Source organism: Propithecus coquereli, unplaced genomic scaffold, assembly GCF_000956105.1.
Source record: "Propithecus coquereli isolate 6110/MARCELLA unplaced genomic scaffold, Pcoq_1.0 Scaffold314, whole genome shotgun sequence".
Taxonomy (NCBI): Eukaryota; Metazoa; Chordata; class Mammalia; order Primates; family Indriidae; genus Propithecus; species Propithecus coquereli.
In genome coordinates, this window is record NW_012148775.1 from 618,806 (window position 1) to 639,238 (window position 20,433).

Genomic DNA, 20,433 nt, shown 5'->3' on the forward strand with positions numbered 1-20,433 from the left:
AGTTTTCTTTTGAAGAGGACTGTGGCCGTGGCAGGCACAGTACAGATCTGTGCTGTGCAAATTCTCAGAAGATAGCAGCACCTTGTTTCCCTTTACTTGTACCCAGACCACCATCAAGGGGCCAATGCTTGGAATATATTTGAATGGACAAGAATGCAATATGTATCTTCAGTTGCTATCTTAGCTTTGAATGACAACTTTAAGTAGCCCCATGAAACCTGGAAACCACGCTCGCCCCAGCCCCCCAGCAATAATGTTCCCCCATCACCCACAGGCACACTGCTCCTGCCTCCTGCTATCGTGCCACTGACTACAGCAGGCTAGGCTAGGTTGTGGCACGAAGGCATGTGTGCACACACTGACCTCCTTTTCTATGATAGCCACTTGCTTCTTGGCCAGCTTCTCCAGCTCGATGGACGAGTTGTTGGCATGCGTCTCCACCTCCTTCTGTAGCTTGAGGCGGTGCTCGTCCATCTCAGCCTTCAGCTTGTTCTCCAGGGCGATCAGCTGCTTCTGGTGCTGGCGCCGCATCCGCTTATAACCTGACATCTGTTCCCGCAACTCGTTCTCCTGCTCATGCTCATGGATCTGCCGTGTAACCTGAATTGGGGTGGGGAACAGAACTCAGGTAACCCTGTTCATGGGAGACCAACTTTCAGGCAAAGTAGAAGGGCCTCCTTGCATAATTTTATTTATCATTGTCACCGTCAATTTACCTACTATTTACTGAATGCTCACCTGTAGAGGGCACTGTGCTGAGTGTTTTTTTTTTTTTTCCTGGAGACAGGTTCTCACTCTGTTGCCTGGGCTAGAGTGCAGAGTGCAGTGGTGTCATCATAGCTCACTGCAACCTCAATCTCCTGGACACAAGGGATCCTCCTGTCTCAGTCTCCCAAGTAGGCAGGGCTATAGGTGCACGCCACCATGCCTGGCTAATTTTTCTATTTTTTGTAGAGATGGGGTCTTGCTTTTGCTCAGGCTGGTCTTGAACTCTTGGCCTCAAGCAATTCTCCTGCCTCGGCCTCTCAAAGTGCTAGGATATGCTAGGTTCTGTTTATATACTTCATCCCTAATTCTCAAAACCATCTTATTCACGTATTCATTTTATTCATTCATGAGGTAGGAGTTACCCCCATACTATAGATGCAAAAACTGAGACTTGAAGGAAATAATTTATTCGTTTAGTCAAAATACATTTACATATTTGTGATATACTATCATATATATGCTCAAGGTCACAGAGCTAATAAGGAGTGGAGCTGGGAATTAGGCCTATTTCCAGCTGAGTCCAGACCCATGCTGTTTCCACTGTACCAAGATTTCTCAACCTTGACACTATTGACGACGGGTCAGCTAACTTTCTGTGATGGGGCCCATCCTGTGCACTGTAGGATGCTTCGCAGCATCGCTGGTGTCCACCCACTAGAAGCTAGCAGCACCATTCCAGTCATGACAACCAAAAGTGCCTCCAGAGATTGCCAAACGTTCCTTCGGTCTCCACTTGAGAATCATTTTTGTTGTTGTTTTTAAAGGATCATGTCTCTAATAGTCACAGGAACCCTGATTATCCTTTTAAAATAATCTGAACATGATTTATTTCCTATTCTTAACATGGGAGAGGAGGGGGAGAGGGGGAGGGGGAGAGGGAGAGAGGGAGGAGAAGAGAGAGAGATCTCTTCTCTTAAATCATGTCTCTCCCCTCCTTCCCCATAAAAGAGATGTTAACTAATTGTAATACATTCATTTGCTGTCCTTAGGAGAAGAAAGCATTTCTATGATTTTCTGATGGCGACTTTTCTTAGTAACTTTTCCTTAACTCATTCTCAAGTAAATATCCAACAAATTAAAGAGTGCAAACATGTATTCTGGTACCTCTTGTAAAGGAACAAGACTTTTGTGATTTTCCAGTCTTTCCTTCAATTTATCATCCCTCTTTATTTTCCCATTAGAGTCTCTGATCACTTCCTTCTCATTTTTCCTATCTACTTTAGAAAAACATCTTAATTTCAGGACTATAACTTTGGTTTTCTTCTTCACTAAGTATTGAGTCACTTCTATCTACTATAAGGCATTGCTCCCCAACTTTTATACCCAAATGAGTTTTACTGGGAAATTTCATACTGCTATTAATTTTCTATACTATTTTCAGTTTATGGGTCAAAGTGTATTTTATACAAAGAAGAGTTTGTTTCTCTGATCTTTTTACAAGGTGGCCCTGCATACTAGACTGAGTCCTTATAATCAGGAGAGTGCTGTTCTGTAACTGGATAGTATTATCAAAGTAGACCATTAAACATTAGCCGAACTTTGAAACCTTTCCAGCTAAAACCAACACTAGGTTTCATATTCATTTCTCTTTTCTGAAGGACAATCCTCTTTAAAGTGTGAGGAATAAGAGCAGAAGATATCAAGACCAAAAAAAGATAGCCTCACCAAAAAGGTACCTAACACTCCAAACAAATGATCTATTTTCTTATCACAATAATGTGTTTTTTAAAAAAATGGACTTCTCTCTTTCTTTCTTTCTTTTTTTTTTTGAGACAGAGTCTCACTCTGTTGCCCGGGCTACAGTGCCATGGCATCAGCCTAGCTCACAGCAACCTCAAACTCCTGGGCTCAAGCGATCCTCCTACCTTAGCCTCCCAGGTAGCTGGGACTACAGGCATGCGCCACCATGCCTGGCTAATTTTTTCTATATATTTTTAGCTGTCCAATTAATTTCTTTCTATTTTTGGTAGAGACGGGGTCTCGCTCTTGCTCAGGCTGGTCTCGAACTCCTGAGCTTAAACGATCCGCCCGCCTCGGCCTCCCAGAGTACTAGGATTACAGGCGTGAGCCACCGCGCCCGGCCTATGGACTTATTTCTTGATAAAAGGAAAAAAATAGTTTGAAATATATGTATAAATTTCACTTTCTCATGCTTACGCTTTTCTAAAGTTCACTTTTAGGGTAAAAACAATTCCAATCAACAGAAAGGATACCATTTAGTCCTTTCTGAATTTATCTGTTTTTTCAGAAAAATACGGATGGCATAAAATGTCTGTTCTAGGGTAATGAGTTTGAGATATGTTTTATCCAGATACTTCTTTTTTTCTTATTTTAGTATTCCTTCTTTAATCAGATTTCCAAAGCTGGGACATGGCACACTCTAAAGCTATCATGACACATTTAAAACTTGTCATACGCATTGGCTTGTAGCCAACAAAATATTCTCAGGATGGCCATTTCGCTAAACCAGGAGGCCTAAAGATAAAGTAGAAATGAGTTGTGTCAGGAACATCTTCTATCTGAATTGATGGGCAGGTCTCCGTAAAGAGAGGAGTCCTACTGCCTACCAGATCACCTGGTACAAGGACGTGGCAGAGACAAATTACAAAGCTCAGCCTGCATCATTGTACATCACTGAGCTCCAGGAGACACACTGTGCTTTTGAATCCTTCCCATAATTTGGATAATTACCGTCTTAAACCCCTAACATCATCTTTCATTTGTCACAACCAAACTTTCTAAGTTTCAAATTGTCTTTTTGAGTACACACAGAGATACTAAGTTTTATAATTCTATGCTCAAGCTAGATAGATGAATTTAAATAAAAGTATAACCAGATGTTTTAGTTGTCAAAGTCTAACATGAATATATAAAAAATGTTCTTTACAGTTATGTATGTCTGTGTGTTTATTTGTTTATGTTGTGTCTTTAGAATATACTATATGGCCAACAGAATTAAAAAAAATAGCCCATAATTTTATCATGCTTATGGTTTACCAAGTGTTTTCACATATAATTTACTTCTTTAATTTTTGTAAGGCCTTGGATTCCTATGGATCTTAAATTGCCTGGGGAAGTTCACAACACCAAGGCAGAAAACAAGTGATTGCTTTCTGTTCTAAAGTCATGGAGGGAATCAACACCCAAAAAAGTCAAACCTGGAGAGAGTGGTAAGTCCAAATTACGAACTGAGTAAGTCTGAAAATGGGAGAAAGTTTTGGAGATGTAGTGACTATAGTTTTTACAATGGTAGTCTCAAAAATGTGATCGACTAAGAGTGGGCAGTGCCATCTTGCCAAACCCAGTAGGTTGCATGGAAAAAACCCTCATTCAGTCCTTTACTATATAACTGACCTTGGGCGAATTACTTAACCTTTTGAAGTCTCTCAATTTCTTCATACATAAAGAGGAACCATTACTATCTTCCTCAGCGTCAGACAACGGGATGAGATAACACATGTGGAAGTGCCTAGCAAGGTGTCTGACATGCAGGAAATGTTCAACATATGTTGGTTTCCTTCCTTCTCATGCCAGGCCCTGAGAAATATGTCTCTTTTCCCCCCTCTGTGTAGTGTTTCCAGTGATGGAGACATAGATCAGAATAAGTGGATCCAAGAGAAAGGGCATTTAATAATAAAACTATACCTATATCCAGGTTCTGGATTATAAGATTAAATACATAAAATTTCTGAACTTGAATTATTACTCATTTCATATGTCTATAATATATAAATAATAAATAAATAAGTAACCATGAAAAGGTGGACTGAAACTTTTTACGGGAAGTTTCTACAGCTGTTCAATGCTACCCTATTTAATTTCAGAAAAAATTAGCCCTAAAACAAACTACTTCATTGAAAGTGTAGCATGTCCCTACCATGTATACAACACTGCACTAGAAGGCTAATAAGCAACTTACGGAACATAACAGGAGCATGGTGGCTCATAATGTTACCCTCTTAAGAGATCAAAGCCAATTTATAAGATTAATAATTTATAAGAATCAAAATAATGCATATGATAAAAGTGGCCACCCTCAGCACTTCAAACAAATGAAATTTATAGCAAGTTCTTAAAAAGAATACAACGATTCACATTTTGGCATTAGACATTTACCATTCCACTCTTTAGAACACCTAAGGAAAAAATGTTTTAAGTTCTTACTGAAAGTAATAATTGCTAACAGGCAATTTTGTCTTATAACAGAAAATGTTATGTGGAGAACTCTGAAATGCACACTTGTAAATCCAAATTCTCATGTGATCAGCAGGACTAGAAGCAACTCATGCATTCATTCATTTATTCAACAGAGGTTTATTGAGAGACTTTGGCCATGTGAGTTGGGCATGCAGATTGGACAGCAAAGGTGAAAAATGGTATCGGTAATGATCTTAGTGAGTTAAGAAGCCAAAAATATGGAAAGAGATATGCAATATTTTGATAAGCATCCTCTGGTATACAACCCAGGAAGAGAACACATTTTCAAGCATTTAGAAAGAGAACAACAACCGGGCTTATGAGAGGTGAAACAGTAGCATTTACTGCTAAGGCTCTAATATTTTTATTCTTATGTATCAAACTCATTCAGATATCTAATTTCAGAATTAGCTACATAACTAGGTTGCATTTTTAAAAATACAAATGAAGACACCCTTTTTATAATTGTTTCTACTGAATCTGGTAAATGAATCTATATTTGCAATGATAGAACAATAACCACTTTCTCTCACATGCTTTCATGGGGATTCCACACTGAGTTTCCCTCTCGTGCCCATCTCCCTAATGTGTGTTCTAACACAAATTCACCTGTGCAGTAAGACCACTGCATTCCAGCAAGAATTCCTTCAGAAGGCCAAAAGCTGAATTGTCTGATCGATATGGCCTTAGTGCTCTTTATACTAACATCCACTACGGAAACTGCCAGGGACCCAGCGCATTATAAAGTTTTCAGAAGAAATGACATCAGATGTAGCAAGAGCTAAAAACACCCTTATGGGTCACTAATCTAATTAAAATATTAGGCTGTCCATAAAAACCCAAGGAAGGCACATCTCAAAGGTCCAAGAAGTCAGATTAATAACTCTGAAGGACTAGATAAGCAACTCCTTTTCCCAGATAACAAATCAGCCCAATATACACTTTCTTACAGAAGAAGAAAAAGAAAGGATAAAATAAAAAAGATGCCATGAAATTCCCTTCCTTTTCCTAATTCTTCAAAATAAGGTCGATAATCTCTGCCCATAGGAAATTATAATAAAAAATTGGAATTCTAAAGTTTCCTTGGGGTTTCCTCTGGTATCAAGGTTTACAGTCCTTCTTTTCCTTTGTCACAAATGCAACTGTGCAGAAGTGTGTAATAACACAAAAATCTCAGGACTAAGGGGCCAAACTAATAAAAACATCTAGCAGTACAAGCCCTCAGCCCATGGGCTTCATAAACTACTTGTCAATAAGCTCATTGAAAAGCACAGTGTGGAAAGTGATACTAAGGGGAAAAAGCACAAAGCTAGGCCTCTGTTAGGTTTGTGTTGAATAGGTAGGCTCATAAAACAAATTTTAGGAACGGAAATATTTTTTGGTCAGTTTGCAAGTTGATTTAAAATATATAGTCATCATTTACTTATCTAGTAATTGCAAAACTATTTTCTAAATTTATCCTCTTTTTACTGTTCACTTTTAGGCCTCCTTTTGACTTGTTAGCATCTCTCCTAGAAGATTATAAAGAAAGAGTAAAACCAAAATAAATAAATCAATAAATCATGCTACCAACTATGAGAAACGAGGCAAGGTTTCAACAATGACTTGATTATTGATTATACTAGACTTTCACTTTCCCATGATCCTGCTCTTACTTTTATGTTGTTTATGTCATTTCAGTCCTTTTCATTTGATCCATGAAAAACAATAGGATTCATGATATATTTTTAAAAAATTAAATAATTTATGATATTCCAGTGTTCCTGATTTATATACTGCTGTTGGAACTAGCCTTTAAAATAATATAATGGGTAGCAGAATTGTAGTACTTGCTAATAGACATTAAAAGGTCCATACCAATAGTAAGATTGTCCAAAACGGGACATGGAACTGTATACCACCATACCATTTCTCCCTTCCATTCATGTTTTTTTCCTCCTTAAAAATCACTAGATACAAATACCACTGAACTCTGATAAACTTCCATCAATCCCAGCCATGACTCCCAAAGCACTACATTTGGAGAGGGTACTCCATAAAGCAACTAATTTTGTGGTTAAAGCGACATCCTATCAGCTATTCTGGTTTTAACTTAACATCGGGGCAGGGGCCTTTTAGCAAATCAAAACTCCATCAGCGAGATTGATCCCAGCTGTCCTCTGGATGGGCATTCTGAAGCCTGTAGGATTCAGAGGGGTTCCCGAGGACTTTGTCCAGAGCCCTGAGGTGGCCTAGTAGGGAGCCAGCTTTTATCATCCACAGGGAGGAAGACTGTGATGGCTGATACACACACAGAGTAGCCCTGGGTGAGTTCACAGATGCGAGCACGAGATTATGCTGGCATGGCCGTAGTAATATCTTGCTGGGAGGCAGAAGAGGTCATGAATATATGATGTGGGAATGAGGGTGTGGCAAGTGAGAAAAGAAGAGAACCTGTCCCAGAGGGGGGAAGCCACTTGGTATAATGTCTGCACCACATGTAAAACCTGCTGATGGTGCTCTGATGCTCAGCGGCTGCTATTTCTCCTCTCATTTCAACATGAACAAGTCTGGTTAAAGGTTACAAGTCTTGTAAGAGTGTGTGGTAAGTAGTAACAGTTCTCTAAAATACCATATTTACTCTTTTGTAAGATATCACGGCATGAAGATAATTATTATTTAATAATCTCATGATGCTTTATTTAGAATCAAAAGCATTATCTTTAAGGTGCTTATCATTAGCAAATACATAGTGGACATTTTAAGACCTCCATTGCACAGTACAGCATTCCTTTAAAATGAAAAATTGCCCATCAAAGAGATTACAAGAAACTTCTACATAAAGGATCTTAAAAGTGGGCTTATTTATAAGCAGTCTAAGTTCAATTGCTTGTTTTTAGACAGCAGCAGGCATAGCAATATGTAGGTGCTTTAACTTCCATTTTCCTTGTATTTGGGCTTTTAAAGATTATAATGCATTATAAATTTCAAAGATAATCGAAGCCTTTAAAAGACTTGAGAAATAAAAGTAGAAATCAGGTTTAAAAAATAGGACAAGAAAAATGATCATTTCTGGGTCGGCCTCCGATGATGTCATCATAGGTTCTAAATGTAACAGCCAAGCAGTGTACACTAACTCTTCCTGCCCATGTGACCTCTAACATCAATTTAGGCAAAACAACTAATATTTCAATAATTTTATGGCTGAGAAGTGAGACTGAGAAGCAAAAGACGAAAGAGAGTTTAAGAGTGCCAAGGGTGAAATGATGTGAGTGTGTGTGTGTGTGTGTGTGTGTGTGAGAGAGAGAACACGCACGCGCACGCGTGGGGGACCAAGGGGAGGAGGCATGAAAACTAACTCTTCCAGCACACACCCCTTTTGCTACTACAAGGGCATCCAGCAATCACATTTGCAATAGTAAAAATGCTGAAGAATCCTACAGTCTCTTTTCTTCCACAATCATCCCTCTCCGCTCCTACAAAGCCCTCCTTGCTTTATTGGTGCCAGGAAATTCTTCAGGGGTTAAATGGGGAAGTGCAGCCACTACCATTGTTGCAATAAATAAATGAATGAACCAGAACGAACCAGCAATCCATCCCTGGGAAGCAAGTATCTTATTTTCTACAATTATATACATTAGCTAGCAACCATATATTTAAAAAAAATTGTCTTTTATCTTTTGGTGTGTGTATATACATTATAGACACATATGCATCTTTACAAAAAGAATAGTATCCTGCATACACATACATCAATACCGTAAAAAAATTTTTTTAGCATTATTTATTTCAATGAAAAGACAAATAGCTTTTAAAAAATTGGATAGACTAGCAACTTCATCTCAAAGGCCTTACATTGTGCACATACAGCATATACAAATACACACACATACACACACAAAGGTTTTTTTTTTTTCCATGCCATAGACAATGCTAAAATATCTGAGACCAGGTTGCTATGCCAACAGATTTTTTCTAAAATGAATAAAATTATTAGGAGGGAGAAAACATTCTTGACTCCTTTCCTCCCGTCCATGAAGCCGAGAGAGGCTCAGGGAGGGCGAGAGGCTGCCAGATGGGGAGGAGGGGAAGGAAGGGAAGGTGGGTAGAGGGGTGTTTGCTTACCAAAGATGCTGATTTGATCGTGGCAAAGCGCTCTCTGTTCCGGTAGTGGAGGGCCTGGCTCTGAACTGACTGGGTAGGCCGCGGCTCAGGCCTGGGATCGCCGTGGCCCGCCTCATCCCTTATGAATACATGATCCTGCAGAAATGGATAAAAACAAGGAGAAAGTCCAGCTGTGCTCTTTCCTCGCCGGCTGCCTCTCTCTCACCCCTCTTTCTGCACAAGCACTGCTGTTTGAAATGCATAGTTTAGCTCTCTGCTAGTCCCCGCAGCTCCCACGGTACAAAATGAATAAGCAACACATTGCAGCCTTCAGTTAGGAATGTCAGCTGATCGCTAGTGGGATGCCTTCTGAATCCCTGGCAGGCTTTTTCTTTACCTCCAGAATTACATATATGCAAAAGAAAAAAAGAATAGAAAAAACAATGCAATGTACAGACTCCTTAGAACAGTTTGCTTAAAACGCTGTAACCAAATAATTCCTTTAAAAATGTCATGTCCATGTCTAGCAAGGAGGATGCTGGTGGCTTTTAACATAAAAGCGAGCCTCCGCCTCATTCCCTTGAAAGATCTGCTTTCTCAATTTAATTTTATTTGAGATCTGTTCGGTAGGATCATCGTTCTGCCTAGAACCAGTGTAGGCTTGTGCTGAACTGCCTCTCTATCTTGTGCTGGGAAGATTCGGCAGTCACTGAGGGATCCTGCTTTCCAGTCATGATCGTACACAGTTCTAGCACCTTCTCTCTACAGCTTCTGAAAGGATTTTTTTTTAGATTTAAAGAGACAGGCGTACAATTTCAACCAAATGCTACTTTCACAAATTCTTCCTCAACTCAGCATCGGTATGGTCACCAGAGTGAGTAAAGCTGGAATTTAATGTTTCTGACTGATTTAATAAAGCCTATGCTTCTTGATAGGCAAAGATGATTAATCTTTTTCTAATGCCCAGTGAAAAATAGCATTCCCTGGAAGGATAATAATGGATGTTCTTAAATGCAACTGAAATGACTTTTAAAGGGGAAAATGCTTTTAAAGGACAATGCTCCTCTCTATAAAAGATGAAGTGGTCAGTCATTAAGTAGCTCCGACCCTTCAGAAAAAAAGATATGATAGTAATTTGTAGCTCAAAAACATGTACAACTGTGGGGGATTTTTAAATAGTACATGTTCAGGATGTGGAAGGAGAAATTAATTCCTTATTTCCCTGGGGTTGTAGGAGAAACCATTTGTGAGAAGTCAGTTTTGCATTTTGTCCATAACTACTTGAAATTCTTTATAATTACTCTTTCTTTCATCAGAAAACAAAAATTAAAGAGATTCATAAAATACAAAATTTTATTATAGTCTAGAATTTTTCAAAGTCAAAAAAACACATATATTCCTTGAAGGGAATTAAATTTTACATCCCAATTTTTATGTAAAAGCCAACATCCAACATTAAATTTACCATCGGACTTATTTTCTTTTTCCTTATAAAAAAATTTAAAATGTCTTAATGTGTTGGTAAGGTGTGTACCATTACATCTATTATATGTTTAGAAATTTTTTTCAATTTATATATTGTAGTTCACGTAATGAAGGGGTCCTTCAATGAGCTTGCAAGTGAGGGCATATGTATCAAATTCAAGGGGTGTTCTACAGCTGTGCTATCCAACAAGATAACCACTAGCTACATATGGCTATTTTAATTAAAAATTAAAATTAATTGAAATGAAATAAAACGTAAAATTCAGTTCCTAAGTCACACCAGCTATATTTCAAGTACTCAGTAGCTATAGTTAGTGGTACCATATTGGATAGCACAGATATAGACTATTTCCATCACGGCAGAAAGTTCCATTAGACCATGCTTTATGTTAAAAAATGCATCTCTTGACCCATTTTTTTAAAACTTATAAGAAAATGCTTGAAGGGTCAGATAAAATTATTCTACATTATTTCTCAGGAAATCTGAACTTTTATTTCACAGGGAAAAGAGAGATTATATGTGTGATTGGAACTCATGCACTAGGTCTGAGGTTCCAAAGAGGAAGACACTGAGACCTGCTACATTTATGTTACTGTATGTTTATTAATAAATTACATTTATGTCCAAAATCGGACTTAACATTACAGTCCCAGAAAAGCAAGCAGCTTTTAAATGCCAGCAATCAGAAGAGATACACTAGGTAGAGGCCTGTGGTTTTATAGGAGGTCTTCATAAGTCACAGTTTTGGTGAGTATCAGTTGGCTAATTTATTAAGCACACTGAGAGGGAGGCTGGGAATATGGGCAACATCTCAGTTTCAAATTGTAATAACTTGATTTATAAAGATAACCAGTGACACCAGACTCCACATTGTCCACATAACAGATCAAAACTTACTCATGCACAAATATGTATAATTTTATTAGTTTGTTCTATCTCTGGTAAAAATTAGCACTTTGGGTTTAGGACCCTGCTTATCCAATTAAAGGCCACACTGTATTTTCTACGTTTAATAAACTTAAGGAAGTTAAAATACACCAAAATAGTTAAAACTTGAAATGACATTGATTTCAGTTGACACAGATAATTAAATAAGCCACTAAAATATATTTTAAAAATAATGCTAGTTTAGAAGGTAGTCCAGAGAATAGGTCCAAAATTTTAATCCAGTGTAAATATAACAATGCTAACAGTATAACTCTTCACTTCCCCTTAATATTTTTTTCCTTTTGTAAAAGAATTCTTGTTTTCCAGAGCAGTTTCATAACAGAAATCATCATTAAAAAATCTTCAAATATTATATAAGAGACCACAGAATGGGACAAAATTTTAGTCTAAGAGTAGATATCCATTTCAAGTGCATTGAGAAATGAATTTTTAAATATTCCATTCTATCACATAAAACAGGTTCAAAACTCCAAAGACAACTTAATGTAGCAAAAATGAACATTATTTGGGTGATGGGCACACTAACAGGCCTGACTTAAGCATTATAAAAGCTATCCATGTAACAAAAACATTTGTACTCTAAAATATTTTGAAATAAAAAAAAAAATGAGGGGAGGCTGGGCACCGTGGCTCATACCTGTAATCCTAGCACTTTGGGAGGCTAAGGTGGGAGGATTGCTTGAGGCCAGGAGTTCGAGACTAGCCTGATCAACAGTGAGACCCTGTCTCTACAAAAAATAAAAACTTAGCTGGGCGTGGTGGCCTGCACCTGTGGTCTCAGCTACTTGGGAGGCTGAAGTGGGAGAATCACTTGAGCCTAGGAGTTTACCCAAACTAGTGAGTTAGCCCAGAAGACAGAGTGAGACCCTGGCTCAAAAAAAAAAAAAAAAAAAAAGAGGGGACTGTGACTCGAGAAGTGAGCCTAAACAAATTAAAGTATTAACTTTACTGAGTATATTATCTGTTGGTTATATTCCCCTTTCAAGTAGCAGTCCTTTTGAAAATGACCACTGTATTTGCTCCCAGAGTATATGAACTGTGCGTATCTGAAGATTAATAATAGAAAGGGTCAGCTTGTTATTTTATGCAGTAAGTCACTATACCCAGATTACTTACACATGATGATAAGAGGGCAAAATCTTTGAAGAATTATTTTAGAAGATTAAGAACAAACATGTTCTATTTTACCAAGACAAAATATATGGCTTGGTTATAATTTATCTTTAGAACATTATCATCCAGGAACAACAACAAAAAAAAGCTCTTTGCAATACCAATATGATTGGGGACCAGTATTAAGGAAACCTGTGTTAACGTGATAAACTTACATTCTTTCACCATAAAAAATAATCTTCAGATTTAAAAAGCTGTCATAATGTTTGCTCAAAATCTTCCGTAAAAAGGATTGAACTTTTATACAACATAGTGCAGTATGGGGAAGTATCAGGCACAAATGTTACTACTACACCTTGCATAAGGGTTTTTACTTTTATTTAGCAGTTTTTCCCTTCTAAACAGAAGAGTCTATTACACTTCTGAAATGAAGATTCGTAGTGTGGTCACTTGCCTAGAGTTTCTAAATTAACTTGAATTTAACCGTGGAAGCCACTCCTCTGGACTTGGATAGATTCTGGGTTTACCTTTGTCAATGTACTCATCATACTTACTTGTCTGTCTCTGTATGAGACTGTGGGCTTTTTGAAAGCAGAGTAAATGTGGTTTGAAAAATCTGTCTCCCCAGCACCTGGCACAGTGCTTGATACTTAGTAGGCATTCAGCAAATGTTTGCTGAATAAACAACACCAAGAATATAGGTCTGAGGAGATTTTAAGAAAATGACGTTTTCTCTTGGATTACTTAACAGAATTCAAATTTGTATTTCATAAAAACCTGCCACTCTGTACTCTAAGAAAGTCGTAAAATAGTGACACACACACAAGAACACCTTTAGGCAGTGGTGTGTGTGGGGGGGGGTGTATCTAAAAATGGCTTTTTTTTTTTTTTATCTGGTGACAAGAAGCCTTTTTATAGATTCCCACACTTTTCACGCTGTGGAGAAGGGATCAGCAAACCCACCATCTCTCGTTTTGTTCATTTCAAAATTATTGAATTATTGTCGAAGCAGGTGTAGCTATCAAAAGCTGGGGCTAGAGGAAGGCGAGGAGAAGATGAAATAGGGTATTTTAACCTGGAAGGATAGTTAGGGAGGAAAGATGACTAGCAAAAGCCTGAGGATAAAGATGTTACAACAGAGGTGTCGTATGACTGCTGTTTAAGAAACATTACCTTCATGTGTTAATTCACTTTTATTTTGCCAAATGTGAGTTGAAGGGTCAAAGAACTCACCCCTCTGTTCAGCAAAAATAATAGGAAAGGCCACTGATGCAAGTGAAAATTAAACTAGAACATCCTATCCCCTCAAGGACATTTCTTTTTTTTCTCCCATGAAAATAGTGAAAGCTTTTCTTTTTTTAAAAGGAGGGGAAAAAAAGGAACTAACATTGACTAATAGGAAGGGCCAAGTAAAGCTTTAGGAGTTAGGGTAGAACGATTTTTTAAAAATTATTTTCTGCGGCTGGGTGTGGTGGCTCACGCCCGTAATCCTAGCACTCTGGGAGGCCGAGGCACAAGGATCGCTTGAGGCCAGGAATTCAAGACCAGCCTGAGCAAGAGCAAGATCCCATCTCTACAAAACCCAGAAAAATTAGCCAGGTGTGGTGGTGCACACCTGTAGTCCCAGCTACTTGGGAGGCTGAGGTAGAAGGATCGCTGGATCCCAGAAGTTTGAGGTTGCAGTGAGCTATGATTACGCCACTGAACTCTATCCCAGGCCACAGAGCAAGACCCTGTTTCCATCAAAAAAGAGGAAAAACAAGAAAAAGAAAAAGAAATTATTTTCTCTAAATAATCCCTAAAAAGGGGCCATTATGACTGGAGTTCATTAGGTATACCTAAAACAACACTGATTAAAGAATAATGCTTTTAATATATTAAAGTCTTATGATCTAATATTAATAGAAGGCAGTAGCAGGCAAAGGTAATTGATTTTAGACTTTAGCAAAATAAGTATACCTTTTAATTGACAAATTCAAAAAAACAGAATTTGTTGCTTAGGACAATGTTAAAATCTGTTTGCTACTGGTGTATACTCAATGATTTTAAAGAGTAGGATGGAGGCTCAGAAGCAGGCAAGATCACAACAAAGAAGCTAATCTGGATTTAAAGTTTGCCCCAGAGTCATCTGTAAATAATTAGGAATTGAGGTGTAGAGTTGTGTCCTATAAAAGTCCACTTCGGTTTAGTTCACAGAACATTTACTGAGTGCTTACTATGTAACAGACACCGTGCTAGGTGGTAGGTGGAGAGAGAGGTTCTTGAGGAACTACCAGTTTAGAGATATGGTGACACTCTTGTTATTGGGAAAAGTAGTGTGGCAACACTAGCCAGGGGGGAAAAAATAAGCACTTAAAGTTTATTTTGTCAGAATGTGCTTTTAGACTTATCACATCATTCTTGTTCAAAAAAGAAGATTAGATTAGGGTTCCTTCAGGGCCTGGGAAAGACTTAAGAGTGGAGGCAAGGACTGGAGAGGAAGTAACCTGAAATTCTGATGTCAAAGGAAAATTTTCAATGTCCCACTTTACCCTTTGGGGGCTTGTTCTGTGATAGTAGAACCGTCTTGCTAAAATCAGGGCATCCTCATTCTGGATGCAGAGTAGTTAATTTCAAGTCATGCTCTCACTAGTTACACATGGCCTTTAAAAATGAATTTACTTCCTATATAAAATGGTAATCTGTTTCAGATCTATGATTTGACTAATTTAAGATATGTCTGCTTGATTATAACAATCAAAGGGGACAAAAAAATTCCTCACCCTTATTTTTGTATTTTGGAATTTATTAAGCATATTCTTATTGTCTTAAGTATTATTATTGAAGAAACTCAATTCATTTAACTCTTTCAAACCATAAAGATAGTTAAGATGAACTCTTTTTAATCCATTATTTTCAATGAACCAGAATAACATGATGTTTAATATTTGGTTAATTCATTTATTCTCTCTTTTTGTTGTTGTTGGCTGGTCCATTCGTTCATTCTACAGTTACTTACTGAGTGTGTTTGCTGCGCCAGGCACTAGTCCCAGTACTGGGGAGACAGTGCTGAATAAGGCAGGTGTAGTCCTTGCCCTAAGGGAATTTACATTCTAGTCACGAAATAAAAAAAATTAATACATAATTTTATATAGTGACAAATATTAAAGAAAATAGAATAGGATAATGAGATAATGCTTAAAACTTTGCTTATCTTATGGTAATTTAATGACACATAGGCTTTTCTAAGGTTTTGGACACAAACCCAGGCAAAACTGGTAAATGTTTCATAAAACAATATTGCTTCCGTTCTTTCTAAAATAATCTTTGTGGTCACAAATTTTGATAGATTCAGAAATGTACCCAGATACCCCTGTAAGGAAAGACTCACTGCTCCAATTGCCTGGGAGTGCTGTTGGCAACTCTATGGCTGTCAGCTCCTTTCGGGGATGGTGTCGGCTGCACAGAGCAGCCTTGCACAACTTCACACTCTTCCTGGGTTGCCCATATTCAATGAATGACCAGCTATTCCTGCCCAGCTTGGATAACTCTGAAAGGCCCGTTTAGCTCCAGGGCTCCCTATGGGGTTCACTGAGGCTGTCATCGGGCCTGCACATCAGTTCAACTTTGCTCTCTGCCCAATGCTGCTTCCTTTGCCTCCCTCCCACAGGTGTTGATCCCAAGGGAACTTCCCAATTAAAAAAAAGTCTGCAGGGCTAAACGGTCTCAGCTCTGCTTCCTGGAGAATCCAACCTGTGATACAAATGTTATTTGTACTCATGTATAATATGGGAGGGTAGCCACCATCCCATCTGCATGGAAAAGAAGGGAATGACTGGGGCAGTGGCTTTTAGAAAAAAAGAACCTTTTTCAAGGGAAATCTTAAGTGGAATCCAAATATATAATATAAGAGATAAGAGTAGACCTGGTCCTTGGTGAGGTGTGGGTGAGAACTGCCTCTTTAAAGACTATAGGAATAAAAGCATAGGATTTCAGACCTGGAAGGGAACTTTAAAATCATACAGAACAAATCTTAATTTTACAGATGGAGAGATTGAGGCCCAGAGCGGTTTGTGACTTGTCTCAAGTAAAATAAAACTAACAGTGGCAGACAGAACTACAAACCAGCTTCCTCATTTCTAAGTTCAACATACAAAATTTTCTACTGAGTGTTTAAGATCCTATTTCATTTATGTCCTCAGATGAAAAAGTTTTAGGAATTTGAGTAAACCAACCAATATAAACTTTGGGAAGAATTTTTTGATTTCTACTCTTTTTAAAAATAACATATTTTTAAGCTCAGGTAAAAGAACTAAATGGATTTCATGAAGAGATACCATATTTAACATTACGTTTTCATATATTAATATATTTTATTTTTCTAGCCTACTTATATTTTAAAGTTAACTCAAAGTTTTATTTGCAAATGTGTCTTGATTTCCTTCCATATTTCCTCTATATATTTCACACAAAATATAAATACATCATATAACAAATTCTTCCTGACATATATTTGTTGTGGATCATAAATACAACTGCCTTCTATTTCAGAATATAAATTACATCTATTCTTCTTAAGTGATTACATCAGGGACACAAAAGTATTTGAAAGACCTGTATTGTCACAAGGTAGCTCTACAACAGCGTGCCAAAATTAAAATTAAAACCCCCTATGAGTTCTAGACCAGGGTCTTCTTTCTTGTTGATTATGCTCATAGCATCTTTCTTCTAATTCTGGGTGCCCATCTAAGTAGTCCTGGAGTAAAAAGATCCAACTGAATTCTTCTTTTGTTCCCTATACCCATGGAGCCTCAGAGGTAATGGGAAGGAAAGAGCCAGACCTGTCAGTACCCATGGTAACTCCCTCCAAACAGCCCAGCAAAACCTTCTTTTCTTCTCTTCATACATAACCACTTGTCTGCGTTCAAAGGAGGCCAGCTGGCAATGCTGTACTCAGTAGATTTCTGCATTTGTCTGATATCATCCCTTTCCTCAAACTGTTTCCATGGCTTCCTAATAATCTGAGGCTTTGCTATCTCTCTAGTCCCAAGTCACCGTCCACATAGCTCAGCGAGCTCCCACCTTTCCGGCCTTCCCCTCTCTTCCTCAAACATATAAAGTTCTTTTTGTCTCTGGGCCTTTGTACTTGTTGCTTTCTGACTCGGCCCATCTCTTACCCCAAGCTAGCTAGCTTCTACCTGTCTTTGAGGTTTTAGCTTAAATGTCACCTCACCAGGTAGCTTTCTCTTACTCCCTGCTAGATTAAGTCCTCCTTTTACTCAGGGTAAGTTTCATAATTACTTTTTCTTTCTTTAGAGACAGGGTCTTGCTGTGTTGCCCAGGCTGGAGTGCAGTGGTACGATCACAGCTCACCACAGCCTTGAACTCCTGGGCTCAAGCAATCCTTGTGCCTCAGCCTCCCAAGTAGCTGGGACTACAGGCTCATATCACCAAACCCGGCTAACTTTTTTTTTTTCTGTAGAGACGAGATCTCACTGTGCTGTCCAGGCTGGTCACAAACCATAATTACACTATTGTATGTAGTTATTTGTGTCATTATTGGCTTAATCTCCCCCACAGATAATAAGCTCCATGAAGGCACTGTGTCTGTTTCATTCCTTCTGTATCTGCAGGGTCTTCTATAGTCCCTAGCACATGGTAGAGGTCCCCACTAATATCTGCTGAATAAATCAGTTCATCAACTCCAGAAAGTAAACGTGTAGCCCTCCACTATTGATGACTGGGCACCAATATATTTTCTCCTGCCCTTCCTCCTTTCCTGTCCAATTTCCTATTCCTAAGAAAAAAGCACAACCAAGAGAACATAAGTGAAAAAAAATTCTTAAACATGTTTTCTCACTGGAATTAAAATGTGATCACTGCCATTCATTAAAATAAGTACATATATCCCTCACGTATACTTGATAAGGAAAAAAATTATAAAGTGTCCATTTCTGTAATTCCATACTATGAGCTGTTTATTTAAGGATTCTCAAAATGCTTTTGGAGAATTCCTACAAAGAATTATTGATAATTCTGCGAAATACTCACAGAAATTACCTTAAAAGAAGCTTTAAAATTTTTTTCACAGTTTTCATTAAGTATTTCAACTTATGAATCATCCATCATAGGCTTATATAAAATGAGGATCTTTAATTGGAAAAGAACACCAAAATAAAAAAAAACCAGGATCATTCATTCAAAGTCAGAATATTTAAGCTGGTGGAGTGCTAGCCTTAGAAGAATTATAAACAATCAAAGAAACAGCAGAAAAGAGCATAAACTGTTGCTAAAACAAATAGTATGTTGGGAATACAGACTAAGAAACATACTTCTGACAGAGTGTACTTGTAAAAGGGCACAACCAACAGGTTACACTCAGGAACCTTTGAAGGTTTACAGTATTAAGGTTATTGGTTTAAAGAAGGACTTACTGGATTCTTCGACTTATTTATTTTTATTTGTTGATGATGGTGGATGTCAGAGTCATGAGAAAGAAAGATGAAGGAATAGGCTCAGATGTAGCCTGGATAGTCCTTCATGATCTTTTTACTGTAAGAAAACTGTCAAAGCTAGGTTTAGTCCCACATTTCAGTTGCAAAAAGGTGACTAAAATGTCTGGAAGCTAAGTGACCTGAATTGGCTTCGCTATGACTGGCAAAGCGTAGCGCGGTGAGGGGTACCATGAAACCTACCTTCCTGTGCATGACAGAGGAGCTGGAATTCATCGTGCTTTCGTCATCGTGCATCATGACAAGTTCAGGGCTGCTCTCGTCCATGACCTCCTGCATGCTGTTCACGCTGCTGCTCTGGCTGCCTGTGCTCACCGACACGCTTGGAATGGAGTGGTTGCTGCCCAGGCTGTCCATGTCCCTGATCAAGCTGGTTCCGTGTTCGCTGTCCTACAAAAATGAGGCACTGGGGTTCAAAAAAATGACTGGAGATACAGCGCCAATCGTTGACTAAGCTACTAAGCATACACTCAATTCTGCAGTGCCAAGTTGCTTTTCTGCCAATCTGCAAAGGTGAACTTTTAGTGTGGTGGCTCCACTACTTTCCCACCATTTTCAGACATCTCAAATTCACTTCTATGTCTTCCCCAGGAGCCATTCTGGGCATGGGTCATAAGGCTCAAAATGCTGCTATCGCAGGGCTTTCTCCTGTCAGACACAATCATCATATTATTGTATTGCTATTCAGTAAGCAGAATCAGGCCAGGTTTGTAAGGGACCTTTGGGAACATCAAGGTGCTAGAGAAAGACTGCTGGCCACTGAACAGGTGGTGGGCCTCCGGGACATCTGCAAATACAGCAGTGGTCACTTGAAACTAAAGTAAAGTGGAAAGAGTTTTCAGAGATTTGACAAGCAATATGTTCCTCTGCAAGTCATTACTGAGTCATATCTAAGCAGGGATATTAATTCTACTGTCCAGGACAGGTAATTAAATTCTGCCTCCCTCAAGCAATTCTATCATGCTTATCTCTGTAATCTTATTAAATATATCTGTTAAATAATACTGGTATTCATCACTACTGGTCCAAAGATGACTATTTGAAAAGTGGTAAAATAATCAGAACATATAATTTATCTATCACAGTGGGATATCTTTTGATATAAGATTAAATAATACAATTAAATCAACTTGGCTATGAATAAACCCTGTTTTCAAAGAACCGTACTGTACACATATAACTTTAAAAAATTGTTACTTAACCATGGCAATATAAGGAATCACTGGGTCATATAAAACAGTAGATAATACATCATATTTTTAACAGATTTATTTTCCCAATTAAAAGGGATCATTTCTACATATGCGATCAAGAGATTTTATAGTTCAAGTCTGTTTTCTGAGCTTC

General features: G+C 38.2%; 1 protein-coding gene across 2 annotated transcripts in view; it reads right to left on the minus strand.

Moving 5' to 3' along the window:
- The window catches only part of TAOK3 (TAO kinase 3), an 88,346-nt gene that overhangs the window by 22,306 nt on the left and 45,607 nt on the right, over positions 1–20,433 (minus strand). For both annotated transcript variants that reach the window (XM_012650192.1, XM_012650191.1), the window contains 3 exons: positions 19,270–19,476; positions 9,070–9,204; positions 364–600 (listed from right to left, as the gene is read on the minus strand). In XM_012650192.1, the coding sequence (XP_012505646.1) occupies positions 364–600; positions 9,070–9,204; positions 19,270–19,476 (579 nt within the window). The remainder of the gene's footprint in view (positions 1–363; positions 601–9,069; positions 9,205–19,269; positions 19,477–20,433) is intronic.